Below are 14,354 nucleotides of genomic sequence, written 5' to 3' on the forward strand. Positions count from 1 at the left end.
AGTGGTTCTCAAACTGGGTCCCAGCACCAGCCCCACTGGGAGCTTGTCAGAAATGCACATGCTGGGCCCCAACCCTGGGCAATCTCCGACACTGCAGAGCCACTGCAGAACCTAGACCAGGTTCTTCACCCTTTCAGGCCGGAGTTCGGACATAGCAAAATTGCTCAGTATGATTCTAGAACAAGACACTTTCTCCCAGGGAGATTTGTTTGTTTGTTTCTTTTTTTTAAGATTTTATAATTTGACAGAGATTACAAGTAGGCAGAGAGGCAGGCAGAGAGAGGAGGAAGCAGGCTCCCTGCTGAGCAGAGAGCCCGATGTGGGGCTCCATGCCAGGACCCTGGGACCATGACCCAAGCCGAAGGCAGAGGCTTTAACCCACTGAGCCACCAGGTGCACCGCCCCCCCACCAGCCCCGCAGGGAGATTTTAATCAACATTCCCCAAGGACAGAAACAAAAGCAGACTACAACAGAATTCATTCATTCATTCCGCAAACATTTATTAAGCACCAAAGCAGACCTTCACCAGTTTTGGACGACTCTGTCATGGACTAGCTGGCCATGAGGCTCAGTCGCATCTGGGGGCAACAGGGCCAAGTAGACAGGGGTGTCGGCTCCCTCCTCCACAGTCCTGGGGCCATGAGCCCCTCCCATGTCCGTCTTCACCCACCCCGGGCAGCATGCATTCAGCAGAATCCTGTCACCTCTTCTCTCCTCATCCAGACGCCGGGCCAAGATTCTCGATAGGACCGTGACCCCCAGCTTGGACACCCCATAAGCTGAGTTGGGCCAGCCTTCCCTGTCATGCACTTCATTGTTTGCGTCCTCCACAAACTTCTTCATGAGGTCCACCAGGTCCTCCTCCGTGAGCGTCTCACACCGGAACTTCTTCTGTAGATCTGTGCTGCAATTCTCAAGAGCTTCTGAGCCCTCTAAACTACTAACATTCACCACCCTGCCTGAAACAGAACAGTAGAAACACGGAAGCATGTCACACATAAACAATACCCTACATGTAACTGATTCATACGGCAGATTTAACTGCCGATTAAAAAAAAGAAAGAAAGAAAGAAAGAAAGACTCTAGAAGGCACCAGTGGGTTTGACCTTATTTCGTGCTTTCTTCCCCCAAAGGGAAGGATGCGTTCCCATCAGCAACAGGGGCTAGAGAGCAGTATTATTCCTCAGGTGAGGAGGAGGTAAGTCTTTAGTGAAATCACCAGGTGCTTTTATAAAGACATCCTTCTGCACCCACAAACACTCCAGGTGCCTGTGAGCTTGCTTTCCTAGAGACGGCACCCTCACCCTGAGGATTAAAGCTATTTCTTGGTTTGCACAGTTTCCTAGGGCCAAGGGCAGCCACCTCTTTATTTCCAAGGACCAGAAATCAGGGTGAGGTAATGCCTTGTCTATCCTTAACGATGGCTACTTTCACACGTGGAGTGGGTTGATTCTCCAACCCAGTTTTGATTTTCATCACTTTTTTTAGCCCATAGCCAAAAAGTAAATATAATGTAATTAATGAGTTAATATTCATAGTAACAACAACTCACAGCTACTAAAGACACTGTTAGGTCTATTAAAAAAAATATGCAGGCCTCAAACTATAAGATAATTTGAAGTATTGGTGGAAATTCCCCAAACCAGTAAATGTGTTAATTTATACAGTTCATCCAACATCAACCACCACCACATTTAGGGAGTTCTTTTCTTACATATTATCTTGAATCCACTTACTGTGCATCCAACAGGATAATCAGATATATATATTTTTAATTTATTTGACTGAGAGAGAGAGAGATCACAAGTACACAGAGAGGCAGGCAGGGGGGGGGGAAGCAGGCTCCCTGCTGAGCAGAGAACCCAACGTGGGGCTCGATCCCAGGATCCTGAGATCATGACCTGAGCCGAAGGCAGAGGCTTTTTTTTTTTTTTTTTTTAAAGATTTTATTTATTTATCAGAGAGAGAGAGGGGGAGAAAGCGAGCACAGGCAGACAGAATGGCAGGCAGAGGCAGAGGGAGAAGCAGGCTCCCCGCCGAGCAAGGAGCCCGATGCGGGACTGGATCCCAGGACACCAGGATCATGACCTGAGCCGAAGGCAGCTGCTTAACCAACTGAGCCACCCAGGCGTCCCCGAAGGCAGAGGCTTAACCCACTGAGCCACCCAGGTGCCCCCAGATTTTTTTTTAAAGTAGGCTCCAGGCCTACTTATGGAGCATGGAGCCCAACATGGGCCTTGACGGAACTCACAACCCTGAGATCAAGACCTGAGCTGAGATCAAGAGTTGGACACTTAACCGACTGAGCTACCCAGGTGTACCAGGTTTATTGGATTTTACTGCATTTTCTGAGTGGCATGCATTCACCATGGAGATGAGGCAGGAGTGGGGCTTTGGGGGGGGGTGTAGTACATTCTACTGGATACCTTGTGGACCAACCCCACAGAGATGACCTCACTCTATCTTGGACAGGAGCACCTCACTTATCTCCAGGTACCTAACACTGTTCAGTAATTTTCTCCTTCTCTTGTAATACGTATTTCTTTACCAACTTAAAAAAAAAAAGATTTTATTCATTTATTTGAGAGAGAGAAAGTGAGCGGGGGTGGGGGGGAGAGAGAGAGAGAGAGAGAGAAAGGAGAAGAGGGGGAAAGGGCAGAGCGAGAAGGAGAAGCAGCCACTGCAGAGCAGGGAGCCAGACGTGGGGTTCAATCAGTGTGGAGTCAGGTCATGACCTGAGCCCAAGGCAGACACCTAACTGAGTGAGCCACCCTGGCACTCCTTCCAACTTTTAACTGAGAAATTTGAAACCTATAGAGAAGTTGCAAGAATAGTTCAATCAACACCCAAATAACCTTCACCTAAGTTCCTCAATTATTAACATTTTGCCACATTTGCTTTCTCTTTTTTTTTTTTTTAAAGATTTTATTTATTTATTTGACAGAGATCACAAGTAGGCAGAGTCAGGCAGAGAGAGAGGAGGAAGCAGGATCCCTGCTGAGCAGAGAGCCCGATGCAGGGCTCGATCCCAGGACCCTGAGATCATGACCCGAGCCGAAGGCAGCAGCCCAAACCACTGAGCCACCCAGGCGCCCCACATTTGCTTTCTCTTAACTGCAGACAAATATAAAACTTTGCCCTAAACATGTTAGCACAGATATGGTAACAAGAGTATTACTTACATAACCACAAGAGGGATCGCACTCAAGCCCTTTATCATGGTACAAAACTATTATCTAAAGCACAGTTCATATTCAAAGGACTCCAGTTACCTCCATAATCTTCCTTTTACAGGGTTCTTTGCATCCAGACTCCCATGTGGGATCATGGATTATTCAGTAGTCTATGTCTTTAGTCTACTTTTTAAAAAGATTTATTTATTTTTAAAGAAAGTGGGGGGTTGGGGGGCAGGGCAGAGGGAAAGGGAGAGAGAATCCCAAGCAGACTCCACACTGAGCGGGGAGCCCAATGTGCGGCTTGATCCCCGAGGCTGAGATCAGGACCTGAGCTGAAATCAAGTGTCGGATGCTTAACTGAGCAGCCCAGGCACCCCTCTCTTTAGTCTATTTTTTTTTTAAAAGATTTTATTTATTTATTTGACAGAGAGATCACAGTAGGCAGAGAGGCAGGCAGAGAGAGAGGGGGAAGCAGGCTCCCTGCTGAGCAGAGAGCCCGATGCGGGACTCGATCCCAGGACCCTGAGATCATGACCTGAGCCGAAGGCAGCGGCTTAACCCACTGAGCCACCCAGGTGCCCCTCTTTAGTCTATTTTAATCTAAGTAGTTAACAATGGTCTTTTTGAAGACTCTACACCATTATTTGTAAACTTGGGTTAGCATTTTTTTTTTTTAAAGATTTTATTTATTTCTCAGGGAGAGAGACAGCACAAGCAGGAGGAGGAGCGGCCGGCAGAGGGAGCAGCAGACTTCCTGCTGAGCAGAGAGCCCGATGTGGGGCTTGATCCCAGGATCCTGGGATCATAAACCTGAGCCGAAGGCAGAGACTTAACCGACCGAGCCACCCGGACATCCCAGGTATGATTGTCTTATAATCAGATTCACTTCAAGAGGTTGGCCGGGAATACTACTACTACTACTACTTTGATGACGTGTTCTTCATTACTTTCTAAACGACTTTGTTCTTAATCATCTGGCTGCCACAAGGAATTGAATTCAAAAGGAAAAGGAGAAAAGCAACACCAATTACAGGAGCCACTCCGTGCCTTTGGTGGAAATGAAAAGCTTGTAAGAGGTGTCCTCTCTGATCTCAGGGGACACCTCTGGGAAAGGCCAAGGGGTGACTGTCTTTACAGCCAGATGGTTCCAATCAGCCCTAAGAAAGGCTGCACCCAGACCCCCCTATGCTGAGGGCCGAGGGGGCCCACTGGTACAGAAACCACCCCTACCCTCATTCTTAGAAAGTGTGCAAGTAGCTCCCCCTAGTGGGCAAACACTTGATTAACCTAGTTCCTCAGAATCTTAAATGAGAAAGAGGGATGACTTTCTTTAAAGATAATGTAACATTAAATAAAATGTGGCTTTTAAGTCAGTTTTGTTTGGGGGAGAAAGTGATTCTCTACCAACCAGGAGGCAATAATCCTCAGCTTTTTGCCCTCCAGGTGAACGCTGAGTTTTACCGAAAAATCACGAATATTCTCAGTGTGTTGTAAACCAGTCTACTTTGGGAATTGCTATTAGAGGGCTGTTTAAAGCCAGTCATCACTTGCTCTGGGTTGTTGCCTGAGCCTCACCCTCCCCACAGCCACCTTTTATCTTTCAAAAAGGCTTTGTGTGCAATCATTTGGCGTTATGATCCTTCCCTTCCATGGAACTAATTATCCTGATTTGATTGAGGGGCGAAGTCAGGAAACCTGAATACTGTTTCCAGTTCTGTGACTACCTGTCTGTGTTCACATCTTTTTTTTTTTTTTTAAGATTTATTTATTTATTTGACAGAGAGAGAGAGAGACCGACCACAAGCAGGCAGAGAGGCAGGCAGAGAGAGAAGGGAAGCAGGTACCCCACTGTGCAGAGAGCCCAATGTGGGGCTCGATCCCAGGACCCTGAGCTGAAGGCAGAGCCTTAACCCACTGAGCCACCCAGGCGCCCCTTGTGTTCACATCTTTGCATCTCAGTTTCCTTCTCTGTAAAATGAAGACCCAGGAATGTAAGGTTTCTTTAATACCGTGCAGCTTTCAAATTCTAGGGTTCTAAAGCCCCTTGAGAGAAGACTTCAGACACTTGGTAAAAGGCACACTTACAATGGAATACTATGCAGCTATAAAAAATAAAGCTTTCTGTCCTGATCTAGAAAGAGCCCCAGATATACTAAGAAAGCAAAGCAGCAAACTTTATACTTAATGTTCTCTTTGTGTAAAAAAGAGAGCAAAAAAATATGCATTTAGATTTGCATTAAAAAAATTCCACCGTGTGGGCATGCTTGGGTGGCTCCGTCAGTTAAGTGTCCAAGTCTTAATCTCAGCTCAGGTCTTTATCTCAGGATGATGAGTTCAAGCCCCAAGATGGGCTCCAGAGAGTCTACTTAAAAAAAAAAAAAGAACAAAACAAACCTCCATCCTCTTGGCCCTGGGCACTCACCATCTTCATGCACCCGGACCCAAGGCTTTCTTCAGCCAGTACCTGCCACTCTGCCTGTTGAGTGGGAACTCAACCCACTAGGAAAGGATAAAGGGAATTGCCTGTAGAGGTCGGGAAAGGGAACTGGGCAAGTAGGGCAGGAGTTCCGATGCAACACTCACCATGCATCTTGTTAGATTTTTTTTTTAAGATTTTATTTATTTATTGACCAGAGAGAGAGAGAGAGAGATCACAAGTAGGCAGAGAGGCAGGCAGAGAGAGAGGGGGAAGCAGGCTCCTTGCTGAGCAGAGAGCCTAATGTGGAGCTCGATCCCAGGACCCTGGGATCATGACCTGAGCCGAAGGCAGAGGCTTAACCCACTGTGCCACCCAGGCACCCCTCTTTTTAGATTTTTTTTTTTAAAGATTTTATTTATTTATTTGACAGAGCGAGGTCACAAGTAGGCAGAGAGGCAGGCAGAGAGAGAGGAGGAAGCAGGCTCCCTGCTGAGCAGAGAGTCCGATGTGGGGCTCGATCCCAGGACCCTGAGATCATGACCTGAGCCGAAGGCAGCAGCTTAACCCACTGAGCCACCCAGGCGCCCCCCTTTTTAGATTTTTTAAGATATTTGCATGAGAGATCATCTTTCTTCAAAATGTTAAAACTGAGAAAAGCACATTTTTATTATGCAGTCATTTTAATTAAAAATGCATGCATAACAGGAGAAGCAAAGCAATTCTAGACACTGCTCCTTCTAGTCTGACTGGTTGTCTGAGATTTGGAAGCTTTTTAATGTATTATTTGTTTCAGGCATACAGATCTGTGATTCATCAGTCTTATATAATACCCAGCGCTCATTAGAACACATACCCTCCCCAATGTCCATCACCCAGTTACCTCACTCCTCTACCCCCGCTCCCCTCCAGCAATCGTCAGTTCGTTTCCTATGATTAAGAGTCGCTTCTGGCTTGTCTCCCTCTCTGGTTTCATCCTTTTTCATTTTTTCCTCTCTTCCCCTAGGATCCTCTGCCTTGATTCTTAAATTCCACCTGTTAGTGAGATATATGATAATTGTCCAACAAAAGGCCATTTCTTTTTTTTTTAATTTTTTAAAAAATATATTTATTTATTTATTTGACAGAGAAATCACAAGTAGGCAGAGAGGCAGGGAGAGAGAGAGGGGGAAGCAGGCTCCCCACTGAGCAGAGAGCCGAAGGCAGAGGCAGACCCTGGGATCATGACCTGAGCCAAAGGCAGAGGCTTTAACCCACTGAGCCACCCAGGCGCCCCCAAAAGGACATTTCTAATAAGAACCATAGAGTTCTTCTTCTTAAGAGTCCCAGTTGCCTTTCTGGAGGAAGAGAGTCCTCAGGGAAGCCTTCTCTGCCCCCGCCACCCCTCCTCAACTATAGTCTGCTCTACTAGACTCAGTACTCTGTGGTCAGGATTCTCCCTGTCCACGGTGCTTCCCACTGTGTCCCCAGCACCCTGGGTTAGGGTAGGCCCTCCAGTATTTGTGGAAAAAGTAATGAAAAAGTCATAAAGGTTATTGATTGAATAATGTGGGTAAGATATTCTGTAATAAACTTCTCTGGGAGGTTCTGCATCAGCTTGAGGAAGTGAAGAAAGGAACATGGGGAAAGTCATAAAAATGCTTAAAAAGAAAAGAAAAGAAAAGAAAGAGCCTTCCCTCAGACCCCCAAAGAAGCTAGGATGGCCCCACAACCCTGGGGAGCTAAGAAGGACCCTCTGAGGCTGCTCAGAGGCCAAGAGGCCCTTGGGGACTTCCCGATTACTCTAGGGTTGAGTTTGTGACTTGGCCCCGAAAAGCTTTGCCATGTACATATGCCGTTTATTTTTTATTTTTATTTTTTTAAAAAGATTTATTTATTTATTTGACAGACAGAGATCACAAATAGGCAGAGAGGCAGGCAGAGAGAGAGAGGGAAGCTGGCTCCCTAATGAGCAGAGAGCCCTCCCAAGACCCTGGGATCACAACCCCAGTAGATGGCAGAGGCTACACTGAGCCACCCAGGCGCCCTTACCATATGCCTTTTAAAGCTGAAATGTGCAGGTGAACGCTTAGGAGAAAACAGTGCAGTTTTCTGTGTCCCCCACACAGAGAAATGGCATCCCTAGGTCACTCCTGAAGGACAGCCCCACTGCCCACTTCTTGTCAAGGGATACAACTTGACAATCCACGTGGCTGGACTTACCATGAGGTTTTGTTATCGGCAGTAATTCGATGCAGACATTTCTTGTGGCAAAAAAGTTTGTCTTCAGCGTTATGTCAGCTTGAATGTAGAAGGGTGTTGGATCGTCGGCTTCCAAAAAGAGAAGGAAACAAAGTCACGGATTACCCCCTGAAATGTACACGACAAGCGCATCTTATCTCTAACTACAAGAAAAACAAGCTAACTTTAAAAGGATTTTTAAACCCCTAGGTCGGTAGTTCCCAAAACTTCAGGCAGGTCTCTGAAGCACCTGCAGGGCGGGTTAAAACACAGCGTTCTGGGCTCCACCCCCCGGAGCTGGGGACGGAGAAGGTCTGGGGTGGGGCTCCAGAATGTGCATTTCGAACGCGTTCCCAGGTGACGTGGCCGCTACTGGTCTAGCCCCACTTTGGGAATTCCCGGCTTTCCCGGGGCCGCTGCTCAATCCTGACCGGGTATGGGACGCACCTCGGGATTCTGTTCAAACGCAAATTGTGATTCAGCAGGTGTGGCAGGAGGCCTTAGCGCAGGTGCCGCTCGTGCACAGCCCACCCTGTGGAGGGGGCGGGGGCTTCCAGCCGACGTGCGATCTAGGAAGCGGAGCGCCCAGCTACCAACCCCTCCACGGGCCGCCGGGGTCTGCTGCAGCAGGGGTCTGCCCCTTCCCGCCGGCGCTCGCAGACAGCCCGCAGGCTGAGCTGGAGCGGCGGATGCACAGCCTCGGTGAGGGGTCAAGGCCGGGGCGGGAATCAATCGAGGCCTCGCACTAGTTGTGTTTTGTCTCTTGGGTGTCTCTTCCCCACTAGGTTGGTAAATGAGGTTGGACTATTTCTACCCCAGCACAAGGCAGCTCAACTAATTTTCTCCTTGGAGCAACAGAGAAAGTAACCTCCTTGACCCCCCCCCCCCGCCCCTCCAAAGATGCTACTTAAAACCCCACTTAGAATGTATGTTTGATGACAACCCTAAGTGCCCGGGGGAGGGAACAAGGCTCGCTTCCTTTCTGCCTGAGCCTATCAAAGCTCTCCATTAAACAAAATCTCAAGTCCACTAACGTGCACAGTGCGCGCCCATCGTGTCTCCGCGATCATTTCCTGTCCCGAGCAGATGCCTCCGGGCATCTATGAATTCACCCTTTCAAGGAAAGCGAAAGCCTGAAGTGAGCTCGGAGACCCCTCGCAAAGAAATTTTTTTCTTTTTTTGCATTAGACAGAAAGCTGATGAGTTTAGCAGGGCGTGGCCCCCTCCCAGGAGGCCGGTTTTCTGGCACACTTCAACAGCAGACCGCTCGGGGAGGGCCCTGGGCTGCGCCCCGCCCGCCCTGCGCGAAAGCGAACGGCTCCGGCGACTCCGTGGAAAGCGAACCAACCGCGCGAGGCCACTGCCGAGAGCGTACGGAGGGGCCGGCGCTGCGCTCCGCGGTCACTCGAGTAGGCGAGAGGGGGTTGCCTGCGGCTCTCTGCCCCGAACCCGTGGAGCGCCCAGGGACCCACCCCCGACTTACGCTTGAATGCGATGCCCGCGTTGTTGACCAACACGTTGAGGCCCCCGTACTCCTTGCGCAGGAAGTCGCGCAGGGCGCGGATGCTCTGCAGGTCGTCGATGTCCAGCAGGTGGAAGCGGGGACTCAGGCCCTCGGCCTGGAGCTGCTGCACGGCCGCGCGGCCCCGCGCCTCGTCCCGCGCCGTGAGCACCACGTCCCCTGAGAACTGCCGGCACAGGTCACGCGCGATCGCGAAGCCGATGCCCTTGTTGGCCCCGGTCACCAGCGCCACGCGGCTGCAGGACGACATGGCCGGGGGAGGCACTTGGAGAGCGGACCGGGCGGTGGGCCACCGGGGAGCGCGCTGCAGAGACGCGGACACAGAGACGCCACAGAGCCCTGAGTTCTGGGATCCAGTGCTGCGACTTCTAGAGAACGAGGCCCCAGCCCTTGGTCCCTCCCCTGCGAGGAGTGGCGGTCTGTTCCCGAAGGTTTCGTAACGGCCCCCTCCCGGGCCCGCCCCTTCCCTGGAGCTGCGCGCTCTGGATCCCGCCCCTGAGTCGAGCGGTGGTCTGCGGGCGGGAGCGGTGGTAGTTTGTCCCAAAACCAAAGCGGATGGTGATGAGTCGATGGATGCTAGAGATGCATTGCATTTGGATTGAAAAAACTATTTTAGGAAAACCCCTAAAGGAGAAAAACAAGGGCTGAGTAATTTTCTTGGGCGTGCGCCTACCATCCACTGCAAAATGAAAATGTTTGCCGTTTCCTCAAATGCGGTGAAATTATTTAGACACGGCAACTGCTTCTATGGTCATAGTGCCCTCTTTTTGCTTAAACTCAAGAAAGAATGAGAGAAAAAAGGTCCAATGAGCGGATTCACGGGTGGGGGTAGGGTTCACCTCTGGGTGTGATTCTCAGCGCGCCCCCAAGTGGGAGGGAGTGTTAATGAAGCTCTTGCTGTGTGCCAAGCCTCTTATTGGAATGTTTTTACTTAAACCTTACATAACTCCTGTGGGTGCCAAGTGTCTGAGTTTTAAGTTGTCCAAGGAGGAGGGATATCGATATATTTTTTTTCCTCCCAGTGAAACCTGTGCATCCACAAAGTTCAAATGAAAATGATTCTCCAGGTGTGTCGAGATCTGCATAGGCAATTAGGACCACCCCCCCCCCCACCTTCTTTAGCCTAATCTGAAGGTGTTTGATTAGTGACTCTTAAATTTATGGAGAGCTGGGACCTCATTATGACTCAGCTTTTCTCAAGCAGAGCTGGCTAAGCTGCTTGCCTCTGTCACTGTGACTCCAACCTTCCCCAAACCAACAAGGGCGGTCAAGAAGTGGGCTTCTCCTGGGTGGTCCCCTACTGTGGCTCAACCTGCTGGTTTTTCCCCCTCTAAAAATTATGTGGAACTTTATTTTAAGGAGGTAGGGCTATTCTGGGTTTCTACTTCTTTTTGAGTGAGCTTAATTCGTGGTTTTCAAAAAATTTGTTTATTTCATTGAAGTTGATTGTTTCGACATGAAGTTGTTCATGATGTGCTCTGACTAGTCCTTTTAATATAGGTAGTGATGCCATCTCCCTTATTCCTGATATTGGTCATTTGTGTCTTTCATATTTTTTCTCCTGCTCTGCCTGGGGAAAGGTTTATTGATTTTATGGGTTTTTTCCCCTTCTCAGGGAAACATCTTTTGGTTTTACTGATATTTTTTCTCTATTTTTTTTCCAATTATAATTTTATTCTAACCTTTATTTCCTTTCTTTTGCTCACCTTGGGTTTTGTTTACTTTTTTAGTTTTTCACCATGGATTCTAAGGTCATTAATTTGAGATCTTTCTTCTTTTCTATAGGTGTTAAGGGCTATCAATTTCCCTTTATTTATATTTATCTTTTTTTGAAAGGGTGGGGGAAAGAGAGAATCTCAAGCAAACTCCATGTTGAGGGGGGAGCCCAATGTGGGGCTCGAGCTCATAATCCTGAGATCATGACCTGAGCCAAAATAAAAAAATCAGATGCTTAACCAGCTGAACCACCCAGGGTCCTATTAATTTCCCTTTAAGTACTGCTGTTGGTAGCATCACATAAATATTCATATGTTGACTTTTCAATTTTAATCAGTTTAAAATACTTCCTAATTTGCTTATTGATATCTTGTCTGGCTTGTATTTAAAAGTTATTTTTAAAATCATTTAAAAAAAATATTTTATTTTTGGGCGCCTGGGTGGCTCAGGGGGCTCAGGGATCAGGGTCATGATCTCGGGGTCCTGGGACCGAGTCCCGCATCGGGCTCTCTGCTCAGCGGGGAGCCTGCTTCCTCCTCTCTCTGTCTGCCTCTCTGCCTGCCTCTCTGCCTACTTGTGATCTCTCTCTGTCAAATAGATAAATAAAATCTTTAAAAAAAATTTATTTTTAAGTAATTTCCACACCCAACATGGGGCTCAAACTTGCAATCCCTGAGATCAAAAGTTGTATGCTTGGGGCACCTGGGTGGCTCAGTGGGTTAAGCATCTGTCTTCAGCTCAGGTCTTGATCTCAGGGTCCTGGGATGGAGAGCCACAGGCCCGGCTCCCTGCTCAGTGGGGAGTCTGCTGCTCCCTCTGCCCCCTGCCCCTTAGCCCTTATTCTGCTCATGTGCACACACTACCTCTCTCTCCCAAATAAATAAGTCTTTAAAAAAAAAAAAAAAAGTAGCACGCTCTACTGGCTGAGCCAGACAGGAGCCCAGGAAGTGTATTTTTAAAAGTTTTCAACTATTTGGAGATTTTCCAGATATCTTGCTGTTATTGATTTCTAACTTAATTCCATTGTAATCAGAGAACATACTGTTGTAAGACCTGAATCCTTAAAGAGTTTTAAAAGCTGGGAGAGAGATATTAAAGCATGTTTTTGTGCAAAGGTAATAATCTCAAGGGGAGGTAAAAATTGGTGTTGGAGGGGTGCCTGGGTAGCTCAGTGGGTTAAAGCCTCTGCCTTCAGCTCAGGTCATGATCCCAGGGTCCTGGGATCAAGCCCTGCATCGGTCTCTCTGCTCAGCAGGGAGTCTGCTTCCCCCACTCTGTCTCTCTCTGCCTGCCTCTCTGCCTTCTTCTGATCTGTCAAATAAATAAATAAATAAATAAAATATTTTAAAAAAATTGGTGTTGGAGAGAAAGGGAGTAATTCAAGAACAAAACATATGGGAGGCAGGTGCATTTGGGATCTAGGGCTTAGATGGGGGCTTGTCACTGGAAGCAGGCACTTCTTGTAACAGGAGGAAAGCAGTGTGTGGTCATTCTTTTTTTTTTTTTTTTTAGATTTTTATTTATTTATTTGATAGACAGAGATCACAAGTGGGCAGAGAGGCAGGCAGAGAGAGAGAAGAGGAAGCAGGCTCCCCGCTGAGTGGAGAACCCCATGCGGGGCTCGATCCCAGGACCCTGGGATCATGACCTGAGCGACCCAGGCGCCCCATGTGTGGTCATTCTTGAAGGCATTATTTTTTCTTTGAATCGGCCATTCGAAGTCATCAGCAAGAGGTTTCAGTCTGGGAGATTTGAGAATGTAATAGACATCTTGTGGAGTGTGAAGGTGAATGTGTTAGGGAACTAGGCAGCATTAACTAGTGGCGCTGGGCCCCATTTGTGATCCGTGGTCATTAACACCAAGACAGCATGATCAGCTTCCCGCAATTCTCCCACGTCCCCCCTCCACCCCGCAGCCCCTGCCCCCCCGCCCCAGCGTGTCTAGCTGCTAGTATAGGCTGGGAATGATGGTGAAGTTGAGAGCTGGTCCTTTGGCAGGCACACAGGGTGTTTGCAAGGAAAGGGTGATAGTGTAGGACTATGGTCTCAAAGGATGGAGGAAGGCAATTGAGGAAGTTGGAGATTTATAATGAAGGAAAAATATTAGGGTTGATGGAAGGGGAGGACTCTGAAGGCAGGACACCTTTGGAGGAAGCCAGGTCCTGGGGCATCAGTGAGGGGTGCTTGGAGATGGAAGTCGCAGAGGCTATGTGGATGTGAACTTTGTGAAGGGGGAGGGAAATCTCGGTGTGATGGAGGTCAAGGGACTGGGAAGTCAAGATTCTGGATGGTTTCTGACCTCATCAGAGATGAGAACAGGCATAGAGAAGAAGATACCGAGCCATGTGCTGGCCTCAAGGCATGTACCCTTCTGCTGTTGCTGTCCTGAAATTCTTGATTTTTTAAAATAAGAGTCCCTCATCTTCATCTTGTGCTGGGCCCTGCAAATTATGTAGCAGGTCCTTGTCACCCCCATGAATGAAGGGGTGTGATGAGATTGGCTTGAAGGAAGTGTGTCCTTCATAGCAACAGAGCCCAAGTTCTCCATGTTAGAATCTCCTGGGGATCTTAAAATAAAAACCAAAAACCCCAGAAAAACAAATACAGAATCCTAGCTCCATCCCCAGACATTGTGATTTAATAGGTCTGGGGTGTGACCTAAGCCCTGGGACTCTTAAAAGCTCTCCTGGTGAGTCCACTGTGCAACAAAGGTTGGCAGCCATTGGGTTCGAGTAGCAGAGTGGTTAAATTGTTGATTGGTTAAAAGCGACATGATCTTCAAAAAAGTTGGTGTTTTCAAAAGAGAGAAGCTGAGAAAAGCTTTGGCACAGGTTATCATGGTAGATAGACTAAGCAATGCTCTCAGGGGTTCATGTCCTAATCCCTAGAACCTTGAATGTTACTTTACTTCACTGAGACCAATCACATCACATGCAGATGTGATTCAGTCAAGGCCCTTGTGATGGGGTGATTATCTTGGATTATCTTGGTGGGCCCAGTGTAGTCCCAAGGGTCCTTAATTACATTTTATTTTATTCTTATGATTTCGTAACCTCTACATCCAATGTGGGGCTTGAACTCACGACCCTGAGATCAGAGTCACATGCAAACGCTAAAAAGAAATAAAATAAAATGAAAAACAAACAAACAAACAAACAACAACAACAACCAGTCACATGCAGTACTGACTGAGCTAGCCAGGTGTCCCTGCCAACCGGTCCTGCCAGGGTCCTTATTAAAGGGAAGCAGGGAGCTCAGAGCCAGAAGAGATAAAAGATAAAACAGAGGGCAGAGAGGGAAATT

General features: G+C 48.0%; 1 protein-coding gene across 1 annotated transcript; it reads right to left on the bottom strand.

The window, feature by feature from the left end:
• Positions 1-476: 476 nt before the first annotated feature.
• Positions 477-10,737, bottom strand: CBR3 (carbonyl reductase 3). Its single transcript, XM_082722783.1, has 3 exons — positions 9,297-10,737; positions 7,796-7,903; positions 477-960 (listed from the first exon to the last, which is right to left on the bottom strand). The coding sequence occupies exons 1-3, from the start codon at positions 9,583-9,585 to the stop codon at positions 524-526; spliced, it is 834 nt and encodes a 277-aa protein (XP_082578909.1). The 5' UTR covers positions 9,586-10,737; the 3' UTR covers positions 477-523.
• Between the last annotated feature and the right edge of the window lie 3,617 nt (positions 10,738-14,354).

The sequence above is a fragment of the Mustela nivalis genome, assembly GCF_964662115.1.
Source record: "Mustela nivalis genome assembly, chromosome: 1".
Taxonomy (NCBI): Eukaryota; Metazoa; Chordata; class Mammalia; order Carnivora; family Mustelidae; genus Mustela; species Mustela nivalis.

Bases quoted from the DNA above. Each gene is read 5' to 3' on its own strand.
- CBR3 (XM_082722783.1), bottom strand. From the start codon at position 9,585: ATGTCGTCCTGCAGCCGCGTGGCGCTGGTGACCGGGGCCAACAAGGGC. The intron at 7,904-9,296 runs GTAAGTCGGGGG...TCTTTTTGGAAG, and splicing joins CGCGGGCATCGCATTCAAGC to CCGACGATCCAACACCCTTC. The intron at 961-7,795 runs GTAAGTCCAGCC...GTTCTGTTTCAG, and splicing joins GCCGATAACAAAACCTCATG to GCAGGGTGGTGAATGTTAGT.